At 39.0% G+C, this 26,493-nt stretch overlaps 1 protein-coding gene across 3 annotated transcripts in view; it reads left to right on the top strand.

Moving 5' to 3' along the window:
- Positions 1–26,493, top strand: part of CNTNAP4 (contactin associated protein family member 4) — a 462,372-nt gene that overhangs the window by 127,504 nt on the left and 308,375 nt on the right. For all 3 annotated transcript variants that reach the window (XM_019478107.2, XM_059724866.1, XM_059724865.1), the window contains one exon: positions 10,842–11,035. In XM_019478107.2, coding sequence (XP_019333652.1) covers positions 10,842–11,035 — 194 coding nt within the window. The remainder of the gene's footprint in view (positions 1–10,841; positions 11,036–26,493) is intronic.

Raw genomic sequence — 26,493 nt, 5'->3', positions numbered from 1 at the left:
AAGCAGAAAGCTTCTTTTGGTGATTTACACACTTATGCCTCTTTTACTTAACATAGCCTTTAGATATGGGATGCAACTCTGCTGCTGTCAAAGTTCATGAAAGTTTTGCTATTGATTTCAGAAGCACCAAGATATGGAAAGCAGTCTCTCAGTCGCTGTTTGCTAGGTCAGTTATGCTCGTTAGTCCCCATGAAGTGGGAATCCATACCATTGAAGAAAGAACAGGTACATTCTATAATTACTTTCTACAGTCCCTATCTTTCCCAGTTCTTCAAGTTAATTTGTAAATAAGAGGAGTTATAAAAGGAACAAAAAGGTGTTGTAGACTTTGACATTTCATATCTTTAGAATGAGCATAAGGAAGTAAAATTGGGAAATGGAGACACTGCTTCATGCAAGATTCTGAGTTCTATCACAGTCTTTTTTCCCTAGGAATGCATATTCATATTGGCGAACATTTTGGAAAACTATATGTGTTTTAATAAGTGCTATTTGGATATAGAAGATAGGACTGAAACTATAAAAATGAAATGTACATTAATGTGCATTAAAGGATTTTTTTTTTTCCATTACACCTTTTTTCCCATGAACAAAATAAATGTTTGCAATGGGCTTGCCTATTGTCATCTCTTTGTTAGAGATACCCCTAGCAATTAATCGATATTCAAGGTCTGGCAGATTGTTTCTATTACAAGGAGAAAATAATGATGGAATCAGGGTTGGGTTTTTTTGTTTGTTTGCTTTGTTTGTTTTTTAATCAGTCCTGGTTTTGTACAAAATATAGTTCTGTTTCCCGGAATGGAATATGAATTAAATAGCATAAGATCATTTCCCTATTCACTGTTCTAAGCCTCTCTGAGGCAACACTCTACTCAAGCTGTAGGTTTTCCTGCCCCCTTGGGACTGTGCTAAAAGCCTTTGTCTGCTTTTGCTGGGTTTCTGCCCTTTTTTCTCATGTACAAAGACATAGAGTTGAAAGCACATTTATACTTACTCACACATACACACACTTATATGTTCCCCATGCACAAATCCCTCCACCCACTTTGAATCTGGAAACCTTCTCTGACTGTCCCCCACCTGCACAACTGTGCCACTAGAGGTCTGGTGATCCAGGACAAGCTTCTATGCCAGCTTTATTGGTGGGGGTGTGAGAGACCTGCAGTTACTGGAGGACTTCAACTTGGGCACCACATCTGTGGGAAGAGGTCACACCTTAATGGAACAGAAGCTGGGTCATGCAGATCAGAGGTCATTCTGCTGTGGAGTGGTATAACATTGAGCTGCATAATGAGTGCTTAAAACCACCTTAAGGTATTAATGTGTGGACAGTCCAGGGGCTAAGAACTCCAGGGGCCACCCAAAATAACTGTGTAACAAGGCCCTTAGTTCAGATTCTTGAGCAACTTTGTAACATGCTACTCTTTTAGTAATTTCTTTTTTTTTTTTAAACTGATAGCTGAAGCAAGGAGAGTCATTTAATTGTTACTTCCCTTTGACCCAATTAGAATGTGGCTATTATGTCCATATCTTCAGTGAAATTTCTCCCAACCTCCAGCTTAATAAAATGAGGTTCCAAAATTTGAGAAATAATAACTAAATTATGTTTTGAGAAGCAAAAATTAAATTTTCTTGGCTTTTTTTAATACTGTTATTGCCTGCTTATTTTCATGTATTTTCATTTACTTGATAGCTGTAAAAAGAGAGAAATATCGGATTTTAGGAATAAAATGTTTTAAACATGATTTTTTTTTTTAGTATCAGAAGCCAGATTTTGGTGTTCAGTAAGACAAAATTATTTTAACAATTTGTTTAGCTAAGTTTAGTTTAGTGCATGGTTGCAACTGGATGAATGGTTCAGTTGCAGAATCTTGTTCTTTCATTTAACTTGAAGAAAAGCAAAATAAATTCTTTACTTCCCTGCTGTGTTTTGGACCTTCTGTATCTTTTGCTGATATTGAAATATCCCTAATTTCTAATAGCTGATTACAGTAACTTTTCTAAACTTGTCAATACTTAAAAAAAAAAACCAACCCTCTATTTTGCATCAAGAACATTTGTTTTGTAATATGTGAGACAAATTACATCCATGCTATAATTCTACTGATGACACATTAAAATTAGTTTCAGTAGAATTTTCTATATGGTAAATATGCTGATTGATTAATCAAGGGGAAAATATATTCATTTTTTGGGTTTGTTTAAAATTATGGGCCATTAATTTGACACATAGCTGACAATAATCACCCATAACGTATTCAAAAATATGCCCAAAGGCAGAAGTGAGGTAAATGGTTTTGTTAGCTAAATGGTGGGGTGATTTGCATACATACATCGGTGTCAATGCTGTAAATTGATTTAATTTGCACATAAAGGCATCAAAAGGAAGTAGGGTAGTAGGATAAACAAGTAATAGGAGGGTGCACATGTGATGGAGAGAGCTTTAATCAATGCTCCATTCTTTGTTCTGTGATGCTCAAAGCAGCGGGAGCCTGACAGCCTGACAAGCTGTGAATGCCAGGTGAGAGAGCTTCAGCATCATTTAATCCTTCCTCTGCTGGGAGTGTAAAGTTTTAAACATGGCAAATATGACTGATTTATTGGCTCCCAGATTCCCTTAGTCTCACTCCCTGCTGAGATCCACTTTCAAGACCCTCAGCTGTTTTCTATCATCTGCTTTAAGCTTTCAATTGGTACTTTCTGCTTCCTACTATCTGACCTTTATCCTCAGAGCCATCTAAGTTCCTACCTGAGGCGTACTTGTACTGTATAATATATATTTCTTTGTTTCAATGTATAATGTGTTGTACAAAGTCTTGTAATATTGGCAAAAATATATACCTCCAGCATGTATATGCATTGTGGTAGAAGGGAGCAGAAGTAGAAAATAAACTGTTGGAGGAAGGAAGAAAGGGGGCCCGGTAGGCAGAACAAGAAAACAATTCACATACTTCACACTGTAGGAAGTATAGGAACAGCAGGTCTTCTCCTACAAACTTTGAGGCTAGGTACAGGCATTGGAGTATGTTAGAAGGAATGGTGACCCAATCTAATTGCCCAGGTGTGGACCTTACACTTAGACTAGGGGATCTAACTGCAAATTGTTCCTAAGTTCAGTAAGGTTAGATTGGTCTAAAAATGGCCAAACCCTTTGAAGTTAACTGTGCTTCTGAAGTAGTTTTACTTGGATTAAGTCAGGTGAGACCACTCTAACTGAACTTCTGTACAGTTCCCAGTGCAGCCTCAGGGATGGGAAAGCCCAACCGCTGGTCTCAGCCCTGTGGTTATACTTTTTCTACCCACCCCCCTGGCACCAGACTACTTTCAGTCCCCCAGACCATCACCCCTCCTTCAGATGCACAACCGCCTCCCAAGCCTTTCCCCTTCATCCCACAAGCCACTTCCAGTGCCAGAGCTGATCTAAGTAAATTGGGTTGGAGAAGTGGGCAGGATTGGGAGGGGTAAGTTTTCCAGATGGAGAGGGGGAGGGGATTGTTCATATGGGGGAAGGAGGAGGGAGAGGAGACTAAAAGTAGCTCCTGATCCCAAGTGAGGAGAAAGCCCCCCTTATTCCCCCAAACCTGCCTGTAGATCCTGCTAGCCCCTCTGTTCCTTCCAAAACCTCCAGGACCCCAGATATCCCCCACCCCCACCACATGAACCCTGCTAGCTACCCCAATCCTGCCAAATCTTGTTATCCACCAACCCCTCCCCCCACAGATCCCACTAGCCTCAACAATTTCCCCCATGGATGTCATTTGCCCTGCCCTGCAATCTCTCTACAGACCTTGCTTGATCCTCTGATTTCCCCCAGTCTCTCTGAAGGCCTCTCTTGCCCTCCTGATCCTCCTGGTCCCCCCTGAAGACTCCCATAGTCCCCTGATCCTCTCTGTGGACCCTGCTTGTCTTCCTGATCCTCCCAATCTCCCTCTGAAGGCCCCATTTGTCCCTCCAGTCCCCTGACTCTCCCTATGGACCCCACTTGACCCTGACTCCCCCCCACAGACCCCAATGCCCCCAAATCCTCCTAACCACTCCCACAGACATTGCTTGCCCCCCAATCCCTCTGACCCAGCTACTGATCTGCTTGCCCTCTGATCCCCCTGCAACCAGACCTGAGGACCCTGCTTGCCCCCTGATTCCCCTGGAGTCCCCTGATAGCCCCCGCCATGCTGATTTTATCTCAAAATGTGTGGCCATTTTTAACTCAATCTAACCTCCCCCTACTGCCCCCCCCCAAATGTCTGTATGTACCCTGAAAATATTTTTGAGAGCAGCTTCCTCTCTGTGAACTTCTCTCAGATCAAAGAAACAAGCTGCAGGAGTAAGTTCTTGCATACAGGTGAGCAACTAAAGTGCTGAATCAAGTAAATAAGTACACTATAATGTGGACCTTTACCCCTTTAGGTGACTTATTCTGAAAAAATGTATTATGAGCTGATTCTATGATAAAATAAAATAAGGTGAACAATTACTTGGATGCCATGATAATTATTTTAACTGTATATTATTCTGCATGTTACAACACTGTGGACATGTATAAAAATGATTGTGAATGTTCAGAAGTAAAACATCTGCACATTTATAAGTTTAAAAATGGTCAATTTCTTAGATTTTGAAACACAAGTGAATTAAGATTCTAACATTTCAGAAATGTCCTTGTCATTGATATTCTAAAGAGGATTAGATTTGCCTCAGTTTTTAAAAAAAATTATCTCGCTTCACTTAACAAATTTCTTTATTAATATTGCATGGAGGAGAACAATGTGGTTCTTAATTAATACCAACAGGTAGGCAATGGGAGTGAAACAAAAACTGAAGTAAAAATAAGTATAATTAAGCTGTAATTAAGACTACAAGTAGGTACCCATTAGGTGTTGTTTATTATCCATTTGTATTACTTAATTCAAGCATGTTTATCCATAAAGAGTATTTGTGTTATATTTGCTTTTGAACATAAGTCAAGCATGAAACCCAGAAAGTACTTACATTGTTATGCTTTTAAAACTTGACTGTAGACTTCTCAGACACACTGTGTTCAGATAATCCCAACTGAGACAATAGCAACAAAGGATAATGGAATATAAAGAGGGTTGTAAGAGGCAGCTCTTGTGACAATGTGTTCAAGAAGCATCTAGTGACATTGGGAACTTTTCTAGGGCTCCTAATTCAGAATGACCCAAACCACTTATCCTTGGTTCCCACTAGAACTTGTTCATAGAAGGGGGAAAAATTATTTCCTTCCCCCCATCTTGTGGCTCTGATGAAATATAATGGAAGATAAGTGATTGAAACAGCATCTGTTTTATGTAATATTGCACACAGAAGGCTTTGTCAGAAAAAAAGTAGTATTATGGCTGCAAACTGAAGCCCTCAAAAATTAGGAAATGTCAGAGTCAAGGTTGCCTCTGCATTCATAATTTTGCCTTTGTATGGGTGTGCATTTTTATATGGAGCCTGCTACATGTTCAAATTAAAGCTGGATAGAAACGAGCTACAAAATTGTTCCACATTTTCAAGCACTAACTTTATAGCTGTTTGACTCTTTTTATAGCTGGATAGTCATTTTTATTGTGTGATAATTGGTATATATGTGTGGCTTGTCTAAATTTATTGCATAATCAACCAGTTAATTGCATAACATGTAACATGCAGCAGGGATCTAAAGTCTCTAATTACATTATCATCACATGCTATTTTTTCCAATGGCTCTCCTGGTTTAGAGGGAAAAAAACACACTTTACTGGAAGCAGCAGCTCATTACTTCGACCAACTCTGCAACATCTGTATAGATCAGATGCTTCAGTGGGGCTTTTTGCCACTTTTAGCTAATAGCTGATTCAATCAGCTATTAGATAAAAGTGCCACTGAGGCTCCAGTCTTGCTTCAACTTTCAGTTTCAGCCTCTTCCCAGTCAGCAGTCATTTTTCTACCCTCATTTTTCTTGACCAAGTCCATGTCCACTGTTCCCATCTCAGGCCCAGTTTTTGTTATCTTTGCATTCACATTATGCAGTTTACTTTCTATGCCCAGCAGAAGTGGAACAATAGGAGAGAAAGTATTTCTGTTCCCAAAAGATCTATAAATCTTCATCAAGTCATAGGAAGACCATGCCAGGATGCATAAAGATTATAGTACAAATAAGTGGAACTTAAATATGCCTTCATTGGAATCAGTTCAGTATTCAGAGTGATTTGTCCTCTTAATGAACCTCTTTCTTAAATCATAGTGCTCCTAATTTTCTTTCTTTCCTTCTCACCAAAATCTTAAGCAGTCTACTTTCAAAAGCTTTACTTTTATCAAATACACAACAGCCCTTTAACTTCTATGTTACAAAGTAAATGCCACCCCACAGAGGTACAATAAATCCTGTCCTGGAAAAAAAACACTTAAATTTCCAACAAGAATACCATTAAAGGTAGAAACAAACATCACCTTACATTGAATAAAAATGTTTATGGCAGCACCGCAGGTAAAAAAATTGTCATCCCTACTTTTTGTCATACCACATCAAAGGCAAATCGGTGATGGAACAATGGAAATAATAAATTCTACTGCTTTATTGCAGCAGATGTATTAGTTGTGTGGCAGGGTAAGTGGGGAAAACCCAACTTTCCCTGCTTGAATAGATCCACCCTAAGGATCTCTGGGGCTGCACCTGGGTAAGCAGGGAAAGTTGGGTAGGCACCGTCTGGGTTTAAGGGGCCCAATCCTGTCCAAAAATTCCTGGGTTCACAGGACTGGGCCCTTCAAGCCTCAGATGACCACATCAGCCCTTGTGCCACATCATCAATGGGCAACATGTGTTTGGCAACAAGGGGCAACATGTGTTTTGCTGAATGTTTTGTATATGACTATTTACAGCTCCAATGCTACTAGAATGAACATTCAGATGTTTTTATAAGGTTGAGCATAGGGGATTTTTAGAGATGGAACTAACAGAGTTGTGTGTTGAGGGTACCATATTGAATGGAGGAAGCCCAAGGAGTACAATTGAAGGCAGTGGTTCAATGTGTTTTGAAGCATACACCAGCTTGTACCTGGGTCTCCCTTATCCCAAGTCAGGGCTGCATCTCTTTCTGTTCTTTGTGATTTTTTTTTAAATCTTTGTTTTCCTTTTTTCTGTGGAAAAAAAAAATGTTGAAGGATATTGCAGTCTTCCCAATACAAAATGGAAAAACTTTTGTGGGAATGAAAATACAGCATTCAACCCTTTCTAAATGTATTTATGGTATTACATTGATTTTTTTCATGTACAGAATCTCTAGCCAGCAGCTTGAAATATCGGTAGACTAGATTCTTCACAAAGCATAATGGCCTGTTATTGCACAGGGAAGTAAAAATAAACACTGACCAAAAGCCAAACGATTTTTACAGAACAAGATACTTCCCCTTGTCAGTGGCTCTTCTGTTACAACAAACTCAGGTGGCTATGAATGGCACCTGCCCCTAGTTTTATTATCAAATATCTGTGTTCCAACCAATTTAATGAAATATTTTCTGGTCTTCAGTTAGTAAACACTGCCTTATATATAATAATAACAAGTAATGGTAGCTTTCCTATTAATCTCTGTGTTTTTAACAACATTTTGTATTTCTAAAAAATCTCATATGCCATGTAGGGATTGCTTTTTAAATTGTACATTCTATTTTTTGCCAACAGAACAACCAGAAAACACCTATAGAATTATACCCTTTTACTTTAAGTGGAGTATCTTGCAGTCCCTTTTATTATTATTATTTTCAGTGAAAATATGTCTTATGCAAAAACACCCTTCTTGGCTTGCTGACCAGTAATTCCAGCTCTACTAAGTCTTCTGTATTGCCTCCCTTTGATTTAATTTAGGGTTATACACTTAAGGGAAACTGTAATAAATGTCAAAACATATCATTATTAGAGCTGGCTGGGAATTTTCTGATGAAGCAATTTCCAGAAAATGCTGATTCCTGCCCATCTCTAATAATTCCTCCTACAATAATTGTGTTTGATATATGAACTGTAGATGTCTGTCAGAATATGAACTTTTTATTTTCTCTTTTTCTCTCTATCTGTTCCAACATTATAAAAAAAATAAAAAATCTCTACTATTGGCAAAAGGATGCTGTGTGTAACTCTAGTAGTTATTTTTAAATAATTTCACCATACATATATGTCACTAATTATGATAGGTAAAGGGGAAATCAAATCAAGGTTCAGTGAGAATCTCTATTTACCACTCAAGGGCTATAAACAACCCACAGAAAAATCTTCTGGCTTAGGTGTGGTGCAACTAAACCTATGACCTGGAGACCTGTCTTATAGTAGTTGGGCATGTCAGAGGAATTAAATGGACAGAGTTCAGTGAAGCCCATGAAAAAGCTAATTTCCTCAACAAATACTTTGTATCAGTTTCCCACCAGCCCAAGGGGATTACCCTGCCTGACAGGACATAGGAGTACCAGGATAAGAGCGATCATATGCCTACAATTGGCAAAGACCTTGGGAGTGGGCTGTGGGCAGCTGGAGCTAGCCCTAGCATCTGGAAGCTGCTTGAAGCTGAGCCACTGGGCTGGCAGGGCTGGCTGAAACCTGGAGCAACCTAAAGCACTTTTCAGCATCTTGCAGACCTGGACAGGTTGTACCTGGCAGGTGCATGGCACTGCAGTACCAGGCAGCAGTGCTGGGGTACAGGCAGGCTAGCATAGGCTGCAGCCTGCCTAGGAGGATGGGGCCTGGAGTGGCTTCCAGGTCCATGGTGATATGCCCCAGGGCTCAAAATGAGGCCTTTAAGGGCCTGAGGCAGGGGCTGTCATAGAACAAATTTGTTCCCAAGTCACATCTATACATGCATTACTGTGCAGTAACTAATCACAAGTAAATTTGATGCCTGCATTTGCAGACATCAAATTTACTCATGATTAGGGGTTTTTACTGCATAGTAAGCATGCACACATTTAGATATTTGCACATACCACACAGTAAACTGTGCTACTGCACAGTTAACTGTCTCATGTAGACACACCCACTGAAGACCAGTAGTGTAACTTGGAGCAATCCAGCAGCCACTCTGTGTTGTGGCAGCGAATTTTGGGGTTGTGGCAGGGCACCTGTGGTGCCTGCCACTTTAAGGGCTAGATCAAGGAGTCATCGTGTGTTTGATTATGACAGCCATTTTAGAATTTTGGCCACCTACATAAAAAAGAACAGTTTGCTGCTGGAAGGGAGGCAAGAAACATTACTTGACTGAGCAGCTGCATGGGAACATCTTGCAGGTAGGAGCAGGAGGCCCTGGTCCTGGGCATGACCTAAAACTGCACCCTGCTGGGAGTGAGTGGTCTGGTGGGGCTCCCAGTGGCATGGGAACCCCAGGAAAATGCCAGGCCAGTTACTACCCCGGTGAAAGGTGGGTAGAGGTGCCTTAATCCCAGCCCTCACCCTCAAGTGGGTTATAGGATCCATCTAATCCAGGGAAGGCCAGGTAAGCTCCTTGAAGCACCTGAGCCTGCTCAGGTGAATGACCCTATAGGGCCAGGCATGCTTTATGAAGCACCTGAGCCAGGAATGAGGGACCTCAATCCCTGAGTGCAGGCAGGAGGCTTAGACCTAACCTGAGGGACCCGACTCGTCAATGCTGGGGCCAGGACCCAGATAGGGGTCAAAAGGACCAGGGGCCCACCACGAGGGATGTCCATATAGAGCAGAGAAGCTTGGGGTCCCGACTGGCCTGAGTCAGGGCCAGGGCTTAAAGGGAAGCTGAAGGTCCCAGGGAAGGGGCCACAGCTAATGGACGAAGGGGATGGTTGAGTTGGGTGCCTGAAATGGCATCTACAAGGCTTAGGCTTTGGTGTAGGGGTGGAACGGATCCATGGATATCCCCCCGATATTGGGGTGTATAATGGGTAGCCTCCCACCTAATTATTACATCAATATTATTACATCAAGGCATGGCAGCTGAGAGAGGCGGGTGGCTAACCCATAGACAGGGGACAGGCCGGTGCTTGCACCATGCATGAAAGCTTACCCCTATCACAGGGGTTAAAGTGGACAATAAGTTGAATATGAGGCAACAGAATGCCCTTGTTGCCAAGTTGGCTAACTACATACTGGGCTACATTAGTAGAAGCATTGACAGAAGTTCAAGGGAAGTGATTATTCTCCTCTATTCAGCACTGCTGAGGCCACATCTGGAGTACTGTGTCCAGTTTTGGGCCCCCCACTACAGAAAAGATGTAGACAGATTGGAGATAATCCAGCAGAGGGCAACAAAAATGGTTAGGGGCATGTTACTTATAAACAAAGACTGAAGGAACTGGGTTTATTTAATCTGCAGAAGAGAAGAATGAGAGGGGAATTGATAGCAGTCTTCAACTACCTGAAGTTTGATTGCAAAGAGGATGGAAATAGACTGTTCTTGGTGGTAGCAGATGACAGAACAAGGAGTAGTGTTGTCAAGTTGCAACAAGGGAAGCTTAAATTAGATATTAGGAAAGACTTTCTCATGAGGAGGGTAGTGAAGTACTGGAACAGGTCACCTAGAGAGGTGGTGGATTCTCCATCCTTGGAGGTTTTTAAGAACCAGCTAGACAAAGTCTTGCCTGAGATGATCTAGTTAGGGATGGTCCCTTCCAATCCTCATTTTCTACGATTCTATGAAAATCACAATACTTAAGTTTTGTTTGACTGCATCCATCCAAACAGTTCTGAGGGATTACTATCATTGAACTCTGCTAGTAATAAATATTTTAGTTGTGCCTCATCTATAGTGAGAATTCATTTGACTATCAACACAGCTTTTATTTTTAATGTTCTCTACTATGAATTCATAATCTCTACATTTCTTTTTTCTTTCTTCCTCTTAAAGGAGCTGGTGGTTGGTCTCCTCTTGTGTCCAACAAATATCAATGGCTCCAGATTGATCTTGGGGAGAGAACTGAGATCACTGCTGTTGCTACTCAAGGTGGATATGGGAGTTCAGATTGGGTAACAAGCTACCTCCTGATGTTCAGTGATAGTGGAAGGAACTGGAAGCAGTACTGTCAAGAAGAAAGCATTTGGGTAAGTTTCTTTAATGATATATGCTTAGTTTCAATAGAGGAATTTAAGCACTTGCAACATATGTTGCTACAATCCTGTCATGCAGAGCATTGGAATTTAAATAATTACTTTGAAAGTGCTTTCTAAGTTAATAGTTAAAGATAAAAAGTAATTTTATTTTCTACAAGATAAAGTTTTAAAAATCATTTAATGTTAGTCCATTAGAAGCCCAGAGGGCCTGTTCCAAGGAATGAGATGATAATTCAAAATCTCTTTTGTGATGCCACATACAGTAAAGTGGATGTCATTCATTGTTATGTTTACTGTGTTCAATTGGTTAAAAAACAAAACAAATACAGTCTTTTACTTGTCTCATTTCTCTGGAGCTTTTAACCATGATGCTTTTTCTGAAAACAAATAGAAACCCTGATCTTTTAAAAAATGAACCAAGCATTGGGTAGGACAAAGCAGAGCTTTTATTTTAATTCCTTTCTAATCCAGAATGCAGTTCCAGATGCTTCAGCTTCTTTTCTCCACTAGTTACTGTTTAGCGATAAATCTTGTGAATGGCTCAACACCCTCCACTTCTACTTCATTCAGTGAAAGTGAAGAAATCTCATCATCTCACAGATATTTAATGGCTCAGATCCATATTAATGCCTTAACTGTGAAATTCTAGACCATGGGGGGACTTTTCTTCATCCTCAATGGTATCACCTTATGGTCTGAAGCAGGAATATTGATAGTTATACTGTATTTTTAACTTTGCTACTGTGATTTCTGTCCTCTCTCTGATCTATGTTTGATTTTTTCTAAGCTTTTGTCTCCAGTAATTTCTTGATGTAATTAAACACTATGTCAAAATATATTCCACTTTATGCATTTTAATTTTGTTGACTTTTAATTTTAATTCTATTCTATTATTGTCAAGGCCCTATCTATGGTATAATGAGATTATGCAGTGGCATAACTTGTTGCCTAATTATCATTCTTTTTGAATTTGCCACATACTTGTGCTTCAGAATGTATTTTTATAACAAAGAAAAATAAATGAGTTTCTAATCCATATACTGAGTAGAGGAGGAATCACCCCTTCAACTGTTAAATTAACATAAACTGCTACAATATTGTTTTCTTGGGTCTGAATGATTCTATAAACCTGAGAGGTAGGAACTGTTCATTCACTGCAATAAGATGTTCATTCTGCAACATAATAGAGATACTTCTGCCATTGCAGAAACTTAGACAAAAAGATAGTGAGGAAGAGTTATTAAGGTTTACTGAAGTTGAAAAACAAGACATCTAATTTTCTTTCTTCACACTTCACATTAAAATTATTTTAATAACAAATTATGTTTTCTTGCTTTTAATATACTATACTGGAGGAGGGAGTGGATTTCAAGGGGGTAGTGATGTAGAACTCTGGATCAGCAGTCACAAACTTCAGGGGCACCTTTTGTTGACCTTTATTTTTTATTTTAATTTTGCTTCTTGTTGAGCTCCTTTACCTTCACATTGTTTTATTTGGATAGGAATTGTTCTGGACTTGGTATGAAGCTCTTAGACCTCTAATTACTTGACAAGGTTGCTTTGGACCTTTTCTATTTTTAGTAACACTTTTTTCTCAGATACCGTGAACAACCTCAAATGCACTATTTAAGGTGAGGGCATGTAATTGAATTAGAATTTCTTTATAATATTTTCTGTTTTATTTCTGTACTTTTTTAACAGCCCCCTCTAAAATATTTAGGGCTACCTGCCTAAGATTCTTTATCTTTTTTTTTTTTTTTCTTCATTTGAGAAGATAGCTTCTGAGTTCATCAATGTGTACAAACTGTTTGCAGGGGTAACTTAGTTCAGTGTGTGTGTGTGTGTGTGTGTATTATATATATATATATATATTTTTACAAACACACACATAGCCCAACTAAATTTTGTGAAAATGTTCTTTTGCCAGGAATAGTAAATCCATTAATCTTACCAGAAGCATTTGACACTTCATTATTGTCTTCTTTTAAAGGTTATTATTACTAAACATCCTCATTCACTTTACTAATGAATGCAGATTGTGGCTGTAAAGATACTGACCTCAGTGAGGTAGATGGAAGTTTACTACCTTAGTGATATGCCCACCAGAGTAACTGCACCTCAGGCCTAAAAAATATGTCTTATAGGTGCTTTGGAAGGGCATTTCCTTGTATCAGAGGAAAAAACAATACCCTTTGATATAGTGTAACTTTGTCTTCTATAGCAAAGAGCCCTCTTTGCAAGAGAAGTTGGTATGTGTCCACTTTCTCTCTGTCTCCAGCAATTTTGATTACTACTGATCAAGCATTAGGTCTGTAAAACTGAAATAGTTCTCCCCACTACTGCTGGCATGGATTTGAATGGAAAGGCTCCTTTTGTTCCTCACCCATGCAGAGCTGCCCTTCAGTTTCTTTCTTTGCTATCAATTGATTACTTAAACATACTTTTGTTGCTAGTTTCTAACCCATAAAAAAGTTCAGCTATCATTACACAGATACTAGTTGTTCCTTAAGAAAAGACTTTGGAAAGATGAAAGAAATTATGGTAACCTGTGTTTCTGTTGTATTTTATTAACTCTTTGAGGCATTTTAATAGATAACCAAGGGTGGTTTTCTATGTCATGCTCACAAGTGTTCTTTAAATCTATCTTTCATAATTTTTTCCACTGTTTTTTCTTGGTGCTGAAGTAACATTTACAGAACTATAATTCCTGAGATCATTCTTAACATCTTCTCAGAAATCTGGTACAATTCTAACCAACCTGCTATTCTCAAATGAAGCAGCTGTTATAAATGCATATTCTTTCACAAAACCTGTTCCTTATAAATGGATTCAGTTAATGTTCAAAAGAGATTAACTCCACTCAGATTAATTTTAGATATTCTTTTATTTTACTTTTAAATTGTTAATACATTTGAGCAGTGAAAACTGTTTATCTTAACATGTCTTTCAACCCCCTTGTATTTTCCAAATTTTATAAGAAATAATCTCAGATATTCTGGGAGGCTTCACTTTTGTATTTTAGTTTTTGCCACTAAAGTGAAACATGGTTATACATGAGTGCTCATATATATTATCATCTGATCTGTACCCTGGAGAAGGTAGTAACTGTTCTTCATTATTCTTTCAAACTTGCAGGAGATGTCGAGTAGAACGATAAAACAAAGGAGGTAGTTTTTGTTGGCTCTGAATTTAGGACCCAGATGCCTTGTTCCAGGGGGTGGAGTTGGCCATGACCTTTCCATTCAAAAATAGGCAAAGTTATTGATACACAGTGATAACAGAAAACAAGCAATGAAAATAACCAAGCAGTTCTATATATCTACCAAATCCTAGGGCTGTCATCAGAGTCAAGGTACATCTGGAGGAGGAGGACCCTGGCAGGACAGGGAGGGATGGAGAGGGAAGTACACTTTGTTACTCTTAAGTCTCTGCTTTTGTATTCTCCTTCCCACCTGATGACTCCTGATGACTTTTGATCCATGTCTGTCACTGGGTGGTCTCTGTGTGGTTGTCATATGTCCATGTAGCTCATCACATGCACACATACTAATTTTGTCTTTCTGGGTCTTCTCCTAAGTTGGTCTATTTCCCCTAAAACTGAGAATCAGGTCCCCCTGCTCTGGGGCCTTGTTTGATGGTGCCACCTTATCTTATGTTATGGAACAGTATAGTATGTGCCCCTTTCTTTCCTGGGCTATGTGTCTGTGTTGGCCTTGTTGTATTACACAGCCTGTCTGCTTTGAATGCTCTGTGAAATTCTCTGTGTATGAGATCCAGGCTTTTTAGAAATCAGTTAACCCCTGCTGCCTATCCTGAACCATTCTAAGGCACGCGCACGCTATAGATAGATAGATCCAGGGTGAATGTTGTTTTGTATCTTTTGTGTGTTTCTACTTCTGTTGAATCCATTGATACAAATACTAATATTTATATAAAAATATTTTAACTATCCTTAATTCAGTGACACTGATTATTTTCATTAGCATGCCACTTTATTCTCTCTTCAACAGCGTTAATTAGATATTATTTTAAAAAGATAGAATAAAAAAATATTTTAAACAACAACTTTGCTTTATCCAATACTTTTTTTCTAATAAATGAAGAGAAGAGAAAAAGAAAATATAAATAAGAAAGAACTTGCATCAGGTGATAGGCTTAACAGGAACTTTCATGGCAGCTGTGGAGCAAAGATAGGGAAGGAGACAAACATCCCAGTAGTAGCAGAACAGGTTAGAGATTACTTAGAGAAGCCAGATGCTTTAAGGTTGGGAGAGCCACATGGGTACACCCTAGGTATTGAAGGAATTGGTTGAGGTTATTTTGGAGTCTTACTATTCTTTTTGAGAACTCCTTGCAGGTTCAGCTTGGTCTGTGATGGCTAGAAAAGGGCAACTATAACACCCACATTTAAGGAGGGGAACAAGGAGGATCTAAGGAACTACAGGGCAGTGATCCTGACCTGAATATCTGGAAATATCATGGAGTATGTTTTCAAGGAATCTATAGAGAAGAACAAGGGGATCAGGAACAGCCAGCATATCATGCCTGATCAACCCAATTTCCTTTTATGATAAGATGACGGATTCTGTGGATGAGGGGTGAGCAGTAGATGTAATTTGCCTTTACTTTAGCAAGGCATTCAACAATGTCTCTCCCAATATCCTTACTAACAAGCTAAAGAAATACAGCTTAGATTAATTGAATAGGATACATAAATGGTTGGATCATTGTGCTCTATAATGCATGTTCATGCTAAATGGGCACTGAAGAATGCATTTTATGCAATGGGTCATCAGAAGATTTGAAGGGGGGAAAACTCAATTTCTTTCCAGTTATAGCGTGCCAGTTTCCTTTTCTGAGACTGAAAGTACAGACTTTTTCACTTTCTAGCATCACGCTTTTTAAACAAGTTGATTCTTTATCCATTCTAAGGCTTTAATTCAACTTCCATCAATATTGTTAGGATAGCTTCTCAAATCTAAACTTCAACCAGAGAAATGGCTTAAATTACTGGTAGTAAATAGTAAAACTGTTCAACAGAGTGCAATGAAGTCACAGTTGCTTTTTGTAACATAGGAGGAAATGCACATCTGCAAAAGTGCCTCTTAGAACAAGCAGAAATATAATTTAATAAGATAGATTTGGGGGGCAACTTTCCATGTGAGGTTTTCCCTTATTCTTTTTTATCCCACCTTAAATTATTACTGAAAGTTTATTTCATGAGAAATATCTCTTTTTTTTATATATATTCTATAAGCTAGCATTTTACATTAAGTATTATTATATAATAAAGTGATGCATTTTTTTTTTTCCAGAAAGCTTTCCTGAAACTTTGTAGGATCTTTCTATACTATTAGCATAATCATTGCCTCCCACAGGAAGCCTGAGAAGGGTCACTGGGAGTGGAAAAATTCTATATTGAACTTCCTATAGATATCCCAGTACAGAATTACGTTGCAGGATGCTCCTTCATTCCCCTTTGAAATTAATTGATTGTTTCACCTCAGACATGTAGACACATGTATATGCTGAAAGCCCTGATCTCCATGGAAAAACACAATGTCACTTTTCTGGACAGACACTGCTCAATGCATCTGGACATCTGATCATTGACACCAAGGAGAAAACTGAACTCCTGAATGAGTACTTTGCATCTGTGTTCCACTGGTCAAAGAGTGATAGCCTGCTAAATGCAAATATAACACACAATAATCACAGTAGGGATGATCACCTACCAGCAGTCATCGTAGAGCTGGTGAAAGAATAGTTAGAGAGGCTGGATAGCTATAAGTCAGCAGGACTGGGTGAACTCCATTCAAGAGTGCTGAATGAACTAGCTAAAGTCATCTCAGGGCTGCTAGCAAATCTCTTTGAGAAGTTTTGGTGCTCAGGAGAGGTCCCAGAAGACTGGAATAGAGCCAATGTTGTACCCATTTTCAAGAAGGGGAGGAGAGAGGACACAGGGAACTACAGGCCAATCTGCCTGACCTCAATCCTAGCAAAAATCCTTGAAAAATTTCACAAGGAGTCCATATGCAATAAACTAGTAGAAGGCAAAATTCTGAATGACAGCCAGCATCATTTTGTTGTGGGTAGGTCATATCTGACTAACCTCATCTCCCTCTATGACCAGGTTACCCACTATCTGGATAAGGTAGATGAGGTTGATGTCATTTACTTGGACTTTGGGAAAGCTTTTCACTTGGTGTCCCATGAGGCTCTTAAGGTAAAACTAGGGGACTGTTGGGGTCAGAATCAGACAGTACTGATAGACAGACCTGAGTAGACGTGGTAGAAGGTAGCCAGTGGGGTCCCGCAGGGTTTGGTAATTAGACCAGTGCTTTTCAACATCTTCATCGATGACCTGGATGTGGGTTGAAAAGCACACTGGCAAAGTTTGCCAATAACACTAAGCTGTGGGGGAGTGAGGCCATTCATCAGGGTAGACTGACGATCCAGATGGACCTAGATAGATTACTTAGATTGGCGGACCAGAACCAGATGCTGTTCAACACCAGGAAGTGTAAAATGCCCCATCTGGGGAAGAAAAATCTGCAACAAACTTAGAGGCTTGGTGCTGCTATGCAAGCTAGCACCATGTCTGAAAGGGACCTGGGAGTCTAATTGACTATAAAATGAATATGAGCCACAATTATGATGCTGCAGTTAGCAGAGCAAACAATACACTAGCATGCATCAACTAATACATCTCAAGCAAAACTAAGGAGGTTATTCTCTTGCTCTACTTGGCATTGGTGAGGCCACAGCTGGAGTACTGCATCCAGTTCTGACTGCCACACTTCAAAAAGGATGTGGAAAAGATTGGGGAAGTCCAGAGAAGAGCCACTCATATGATTACAGGCCTGAAGAGCAAGCCATACACGGAAAGGCTGACAGATATGGAACAGTTCAGCCTAGAAAATTGAAGACTTTAGGGGGTTTTGGTGGCAGCTTAGAAATATATTAGGGGAGAGCATCAGGGACTAGGCAAACAACTATTCACCAAAGCACCACAGGGGAAAATCAAGAGCAATGGTCATAAACTCCTAGAAGAATGTTTCAGACTGGATGTAAGGAAAAACTTCCTCATGGTTTTAGACTCTGGAATAGATTCCCAGTAGGGGTGGTGAAGGCACCTACCCTGGAGGTCTTCAAAAGGAGGCTGGACACACACCTTGCTGGGGTTATTTGATCCCAGCAGTGTTTTCTGCCCATAGCATGGGGGCTGGACCTGATGATCTCACAAAGTCTCTTCCAGCCCTAAACTTCTGTGGATCTGGACACATCAAAAATATAATTTCCTGATATAGACTGGTACCACGTAGATGGCAAATACTGCTTCAAGATGGAAGAACTTTTTGGTAGATCCCTTTCCAGACTCATATTGCAGATATTTTTAGTGCACTAAAAATGTTCCTCCAGTCTTGCTATCCCCTAAATGACTCCTTTCCTATCTGCTCCATACTTTGTGAGTAAGTACATTGTGTAGAGAGACCACAGATATAGTGATCTCCCTTTCTCTGTTTTTGGGGTTTTTTTTGGAAAGGGTGTATTTCCTGTATGGACCCCAGCAGGACAGAGATCAGATCTCCTATGTATTATTATACTGGAATAAGGTATAGCATACCTTTTTCCAAAATGCTTATATTAGCAATGGAACACACACCCAGCATTGGAATGGGATCTTGCTTTGGTTTTCCAGGATAAAAGAAACAGTTTAACCCAAATTAACTTTATTTAATTCAAGTTATGCATAATAACTAAACTGGAACTAATCTCAGTCTCTCTACAACATTCTCCCAAGAGAACACATTCAGGTTCTGTCAGTTTGTACATCTTATGCATAAAATAACCCCAAATATACCTGTCTCGGCAGCAACCGTTATACTTCCCCTTTCAGTAAGTTAATGAGTACGTTAGAAATTATACAAAATGAACCTGCATGCTTTAAAACATCTGTATTTTTTGTGTACAAAAGGGCACAGCATGACAGACAAGCAAATATAATTAACACATTCTAACTGAGCATATAAATTGCTAAGCTCAGCACTGACTTTAGAAAAGAAGAGAATAGTAATGCCGAATAATTGTACCTTAAGTTAAAAAATGCTGTAACCTCTTAAACAAAGTATGTATTTTTAACTGAAAGGAACAAGAATCATAAATAGAATATAACAGCATTTTGTCACAAATCTTTTTCAAGCTGTGTCAGTAGATAGTTTGGTTTGTGATAAATTCATGTGTTTTCTCTTCGAAAAAGCCTTTCCAAAATAGCAAGAGTTGGTCTCAGTGTCAGCCTCATCACCTATAAAAATTCTATACTCTCCCCAAAACAAAAACATTTCATAAGAAAAAAGACACCAAAAGTTAAAACAGAGAGACCAGCAAAAATGCAACGGCAATAACAAAACTAAGTAATTTCTATTAGGCTAGAGACTTTGCCACTGATACTGATTTACATGGTAAGTGGTCACATCCTATAGTGATGGAAATTGGTCTAAGGCTTAAAGATAGATAAATAGATCAGAGATGTTCCCATTCTCATTGAAGTCATTGTGACTTTAACATTGAATTAAATGAAAATAGCATCAGGAACAAGATGCTTTAATGCATCATGAAACACACATAATCTGGCCACATAGGAAATGATCAAAAACCGAGGTCTTAAGGGAAGGCGTTGTTGAAGGGAACCAAAAAAAAAAAAAAAAAAAAAGTTTGAACTTGATACTCCTCTTAAAGTTTGTCTGTAAAGACTTTAATCTTCAAAACAGGTTTCATTTTATTGTATTATCAGGACAAATTTAGAAATAGACTTTTTTCCAGAAAATGATTGTAACAATGTGAAATAGAGTGTTGGACACTTATTACCCTCTCCTTTTATTTTTATATATGACAAATAAATTTTCCCCATATTTCATACATATGAAAACACACGTTCTATTACAAATCTTAATTTTTAATCAAGCATATGTCTGTGTAGGTATCTATGAATGCTAATCAATCTCTCGACTGACTGATCTACGTACCTACCTTGGCATATTAAGGGCAGAAAAAGAATCGTTACTTCATGTTATTTATAAATGTAAATAACATGTATATTATATAATCTATCATAAATATATAAATAACATGAAGTAACGGTTCTTTTTCTGCTCTTAATATATAGGTAACCATTGATACTCATGGTGTATGTGTAAGAGGTCCAGTCAGATGCCCAGTGAATCTGCTTGTGGCTGACCAGCCCAATTCACAAGTGACATGCCTTGTTACAAGTTTCACAGATCTATGCGTTGTCTGAGTTGGAGTCCAAGTTTACAGAATGCTGCTTCCTTCTTTTTCGCTTCGCTAACATCCTCTGAATCAAAGCCACTTCATGTTAAGCTGCACTCAGTGCCAGATATTCCCTCCAAATTGGATGGGATTCTTCACACTCCTCCCAACCTTCTATGTTGGTGTTGAATGACTTCCTATCATTTTTGCATGTGTTGTGGTACCACCATAGAAAGCAATCCCACTTTCTAGAGCCATCTCAAATCTTGCTGTACAAAATATTCTTGGGGTATGGTCTCTTAGCATTTTCCTGACATGGCTGTGCCATCACAATCTTGTCTTTTTGATAGTGGTTTCTACGTGTATTAGTCTTATGCACTCCAGTACCTCTGTGTTCGGTATTTTGTCTTCCCACTTTATTTTCAGGATCTTAGAAAGACATTTCATGTGGAAGCTGTTCAGTATCCTGATGTGCCTAGTATATAGTCCATGTTTCTGAACCATAAAGCAGGGATGACAGTCTCATAGATTTGCATCTGCATCTTAGTTGATAGTGTGCTGTTATTCCATGCATATTTCTGTAATAGCCTGAAATTCTTAGCTGCTTTTCTGATTCTGTTTGTCAATTCAGGCCGAAGATCAAGATTGCTGCTGAGCATAGAACCCAAGTGGCAAAAGTTGTCAGTGTTATCAAGAGATTTACCCTCCAGAGTGATGCAAGGCATTGGTACATGATCAAATTCTTCAGATAATTGTCAACCCCAAACTGTTGCATGGTGCAGAAAATCTACCCATGAGATTTTTTGCAGGGAAGATTCACTGTGGGAAACCAAGACTGCATCATCTGCAAACAGGAAATCTCTCAGAACCAGCTATTTAATTTTGGTTTTTGCTCTAAACCTTGTAATGTTGAACAAGCCTCCATCTAGTCTGGTTCAAGAATAAACGTCATCATTGCTGTCCATGCATGCATGAAGAAGCAGGAATGAAAAGTAGTTGTTAGAGAGCACAGGAGCTAAGACACTCATTTCACCTCAATATTGATATCAAAGGCATTTGGTCTTTTTATTTGATTTTATTTTGCCCTTAATATAGTTTACATGCATTTATTTGCTGACTCAGAGGTGAATAGTGGAAGTGGGCTTCATTATTTTTTGCTTAAACGTCTGACGTGGGACCAAGCAAGGAACTAAAACCCATCTGAAATACAAAAGACTGACCAATAGTGAAAAAGGTTGTCTAATGAAGTCTTCAGTGGACTCAGACAGCTGTAGACAGCTGTAAGATTTGCTTAGTCTGTTATTTCACCTGAAATTAGAAGAACCATACAGCTCTAGGTTAATAATTCATAATAAATAATGCATTCAATTATTCTTTTCCAACTTTTTTGTATGTGAATTAATGCAAATAGACAGTGACACAAAAATATCTGAGCTCTTTACAATGAACCAAAAGGTTACAAGGAAGTTTCAATTACCTGATTAGATAAGTTTATCTACTGAGATGTGGTTTCCAAAGGTAAATACTAAGTTTGAAATCAACTTTCCATGAAATTTAAGAAGTACTTTCTAAATATTTTGATAAACATGTTAGCAAGTAATATTATTCATGAGAATATTCATGGGTAGAAAATATAAGACAGACATGAGAATTAGGAAAAGGAATGATTTTTAAAAAAACCTAAATTGGAAGTTTATTTTGTCATGGTTCAATGAGTTTTTTAGAGAATAATAAACTTGATGCAGGTTCAAATCTGTTAAATAGTCTGGATTGGTCAGAAAAGCCCACATTTCTTGTGACCCTGAACAGCTGATTCATTTCCCTACTTGGAAGAAATTCACCAAGTGGGTAGGTGTGGGAGTTGACCGTGGCCACATGTTATTGGTCATGGAGTAAAATTTACAGTGGCAAATACATGTTTTAGGATATTAAGACCCATTGGTTTTAATGCAACAAAAGGCACTTTCAAAAATTTGACCCACAATCCACTATATGAATCATGCTTGCAGTACGAACTTAGCCATAGACCTGTAGAGATATGACTCAAAGGATTTGAATACCACGGTATACCATATTGCTCTATTCAAATCCCAATAGTTGTGAGCAGATTGGGAATCATATTTTAAACCAGGGTGTTCAACTTTTGAGCCCCACCACCTCACCCTCCCTACAGAAGCTGCAGAGAATGCCTGGCCCCCACAGCCCATGCTGCTCCACCCTCAGAAGCAGGGGTAGAAAGGGAAGCCATAGAAGGAAGGAGGATCCTAAAGACCCCAGCAACAGCAGGAGTAGTGGAAGAGTGCTAGTTAGGCAGGAGCCCATGGCTAGGTGTTAACCCCTTGCAAGTGCATGTGGGCAGTGGGCTTCCAGTTACATAGCCCTGCTCTAAGTAATGGTGGTGGAAACTCAAGAAGATTGCAAGTGGATACCAAAGACAGAAAGGTGAGTAGCCAGAAAAAATGATGGGTGAAAAGAAGAACGAATATGCTCTAGAGGGAAGGGTAGTACAGGTTTCCCTTGATTTATGCGATACAGGCGTTCCTGGGGAACACAGCATAAATTGAATTCACATAAAGTGAACCTACTTTATAATGTAAGAAATAGGGATAGGTTCCCCTGTTGGCTGCTCCTGGGGCCGGCTGGGGTGAGTGCAGACGACTGGAGCCCTAAGAGATGCAGAGCGTGGCATTCACCCCAGGCCCAGCTTTAGCAGCCCCGGAAGCTACCAGCAGCCACTGGGCTGCATCGTGCCCCGAAGCCCCCAGGGCTCTGCCTGCCCCCACTCACCCCAGCTCCTGCTGCAGCTGGCCTGGGAGCGATTGCACCATGCTCTGGTACAGGCAGCTGGCGCTGCCAGTTCCTGGGGCCGCTGCAGCCGGGGCTGGGGTGGAGGCAGGCAGAGTGGATGAGCCTGGAGCCCCTGAGCCTGCAGCGGCTGCTGGCCCCAGCCTGCTCCCATCCAGCTGCAGGCAGCTGCCTGCCCCTGCTGCAGCAAGCAGAGCAGTGGACACTGCCTGCTTGCAGCTGCTGTGCTCCACCATGCTGGGGGGGTTAGGGGCAGAGTGCCCTCGGGGAAGCGGAGCCCTGGGGAGTTTGGGGCATAGTGCAGCCCAGTGGCTGCAAGCAGGGCTAACCTAAAAGATGGGGGTTGGTATAACAGGATGAGAAACTCAAGGGTAGGAAGTCAGAGATCAGGTACAATAAGGAGCATACTTCCGAAGGAGAGTAATAAGGAAATGAAGAATGTATTGACGATGGAAGCTATGTAAAGTATGCAATGCATATTCATCACTATGTAAATTAGGATGTTATGACATTTATTTAAAATGTCTTGTTTTCTATTCTTAACAGTTTTAATATATTTGTGGGTTTCTGCATGTACTTTGAGTAAAATGCATTCTGGCCACATTGCTATTTTTAAATGTTTAACTGCTATTTAATAAAGCTGATTTAGTAGTCACAATGATTTATGCTCTGTTTAAAATAACTTATATGTGAAAAGATGAATGAATACATCAAGGTTAACGTGCTCCAGAGCAGAGGGATGAAAAAAAAAAAAAGCTTAATACACATGAACACAGTATAGTGTTTTATTAAAATTTAAAGAAGGTATGTGAGTCAATATTAAAACAATTCACAGACATATAGATATAAAAAATACACACATGCGTGTGCGTGTGTGTGTGTGTGTGAAATGATATATTTATTTTAGATGTACAGATTCTGGCAATCTATATGTAGAGGACTTTTCTATTTCAGGCAGCTAAGGAAACTAGATTAAAAAATAAGAATACAGTATACATTCAAAATCTACATTACTCTAATATTTAAGCAAATTGAGTTATAAGCACATGTATCAGACTTAATGCATAGTTTCCCATCACAGTTAAAGGACTCTCTACATGATCAGAAGCACTGGGAATCAAATCTCAATCTCTGTGAACACTTAGATCACTGTATTAGCTGTTCTGTGGGTATGTTTAAAGGCTCAGCGATATATTGGCTAAGGGGAAAAAAAGTCTCAAAGGGCTGGCATTACTGCTGATCTGAACAGTTTTTTTCAGCCAATTACCTAGAGCATCTTTGGTCAAGTTTCCTCTTTTAAAGGTTTCTTTAAAAATATACATCTCAAATCAATATCCATTTAGTTGCATTTGTGTAGCATGGAAAAGACAACAAAAAGCCAGGTAATCATAAGTCCTTTTTTATTTTCTGTATTTGATTAATAGTTTTGAAGATTGAAATCCATTTGGATAAGACGCTATGCAAAGCATGCTTTGCAAGTGACAGTTTTTAAGATTCCTAAATATTACAGAGACTTATGCTGTTAGTTGAACCCTACTTAACTGCTGCCTTAGGCAACCTTGATGTGACCCCACTTTTCTACTGTAATAATAAATGCTGAATTAGAATAAAATCACATAAATTCTACTACTTTATTTTATCTATTCCCAGGCTGATTTTTAAATATAATTTTTTTTTTGGTTTTGTTTTGTTTTCCAAAAACACTGCAGGAAAAGTTAGCTGTGATTAGAAACACAAAGTATCACATGACATTTAGTTCTCATTTTTAATTTTGGATCACTGTTCCACACTTTCCAGGTTCCTGAAGCATATGCTTAAAACTTATATATTTGGAAATCAATTATGATGGGCATGCAAACCTTCATTGCAGTTGGGATAGGAGTGTACACATTTCATTATCTGTAGCAGACAAATAGGTTGTTGGAAAGTTTCCAAATGACTTGCAGTACAAGCAAGTCAGCATCTTGATGGCTTTGAAAAGCCAATTAATCATTATAACTAGAGCAAAATTGGTTGAGTTGAACATACTTTGAGTCCCTTAGAGATGGTAAGCATTTGTAGGTCCAGAATCAAGCTTTCTCCTTTTGTTTCTTCTAAACATTCTCCTTGATACAATAAAAATGAATTTCCAATTTCAGTAATAATACTTTGCCGTTACATGGCTATGATTTAACATTTTTAATTACTGTCTCCCTAAAAAATTCTAGGAATCAAGTTAACTGAAGGGAGAGCATGGAGTTTTTACTGTTCCTCAAATATTGAAACGGAGAAGAATCTTTTAAAGTCTCTTAGTGTATGGATCTTACATAAGTATAAAATCAGGAATTAGGTTGATCAGTCCCATTTTAATATTCCAACATAACAGTTAGGAATTTTACAAAAAATAGCAAACTGTGTTATATACTGGGACAGAAAAAAAAGAGTCAGTGTAGTAAAACAGAAACATGCTTAGACTAAAAACCCATATAGACAAGTGCAGCTACATATTATGTTTATAGCTTAAGGGTACATGCAGATGTTATGTTTAGATCAACCTTACTAGAGTTAGCTCAGTTTAAATGCCCATCTGTGCAGAAGTTCAGGGGGGTTAAATTGGGCACAAAAATCATGGGTCTGAACTGCATTATTTTACCCAAGTAGGTGAATTAACTTAGATCAGAAACGAATTAGCCCAATCTATGAAATGTCAACAGATGGCTGGAGCACAGCCCTGCAGCTAGGACTGCTCGCCCCAGCCTGGGGCTGAGTTCCTCGTACCAGCCCCACCAGCCCCCAACTGGGTTATTTTTAGCCCCCTGAATTGCACCACTCTTGTATGAATAATCCCACCATGGACCCTCCAACCTCCCCTAATCCCACCCCTCCCTGAGTTACTTAGACCAGTTTCCCAGTGCAGCTCCTAGCCCCAGCAACTGTCTGCACATGCTGCTCCTGATGTATGATCATGTGGCTATTGTAGACCAGGTGTAGCAAATGTTTGTACACACCTTAAGTTACAAGTTAAAATAATTGAATGTTAATTTTTAAAGTTTTTAGTATTCTATTTGATGCATGCGTTACACATATTACAAAACCAATTAAGATAGTCATTCCTGTTATATCCTTATATTATTTGCTTAACTACTTAAGTTCCTCTACAAAAGCACTTTAAACTTCAAAGAGTTCAGTAGAGTTGGAATTAATTTTCAAAAAAACCCTTCAGTATTCTACATTTTTTAGTGCTGTTTATAATCAGAAAGCTTGCCTGCTACCATGGCTCTTTTCTGGTCAATCATGTGGCTTCAAGAAACTGCTATATGACAATTTACTTCTTGTTGATGCTTGTGTCCAATTATTATTTATTTGCTTCGTTTAGTGAGTGTGATACTTGTAAG

The sequence above is a fragment of the Alligator mississippiensis genome, chromosome 3 (assembly GCF_030867095.1).
Source record: "Alligator mississippiensis isolate rAllMis1 chromosome 3, rAllMis1, whole genome shotgun sequence".
Lineage (NCBI taxonomy): Eukaryota > Metazoa > Chordata > Crocodylia > Alligatoridae > Alligator > Alligator mississippiensis.
Note: the sequence above shows the minus strand (reverse complement) of the source record. Positions and strands in the feature narration are given on the sequence as shown.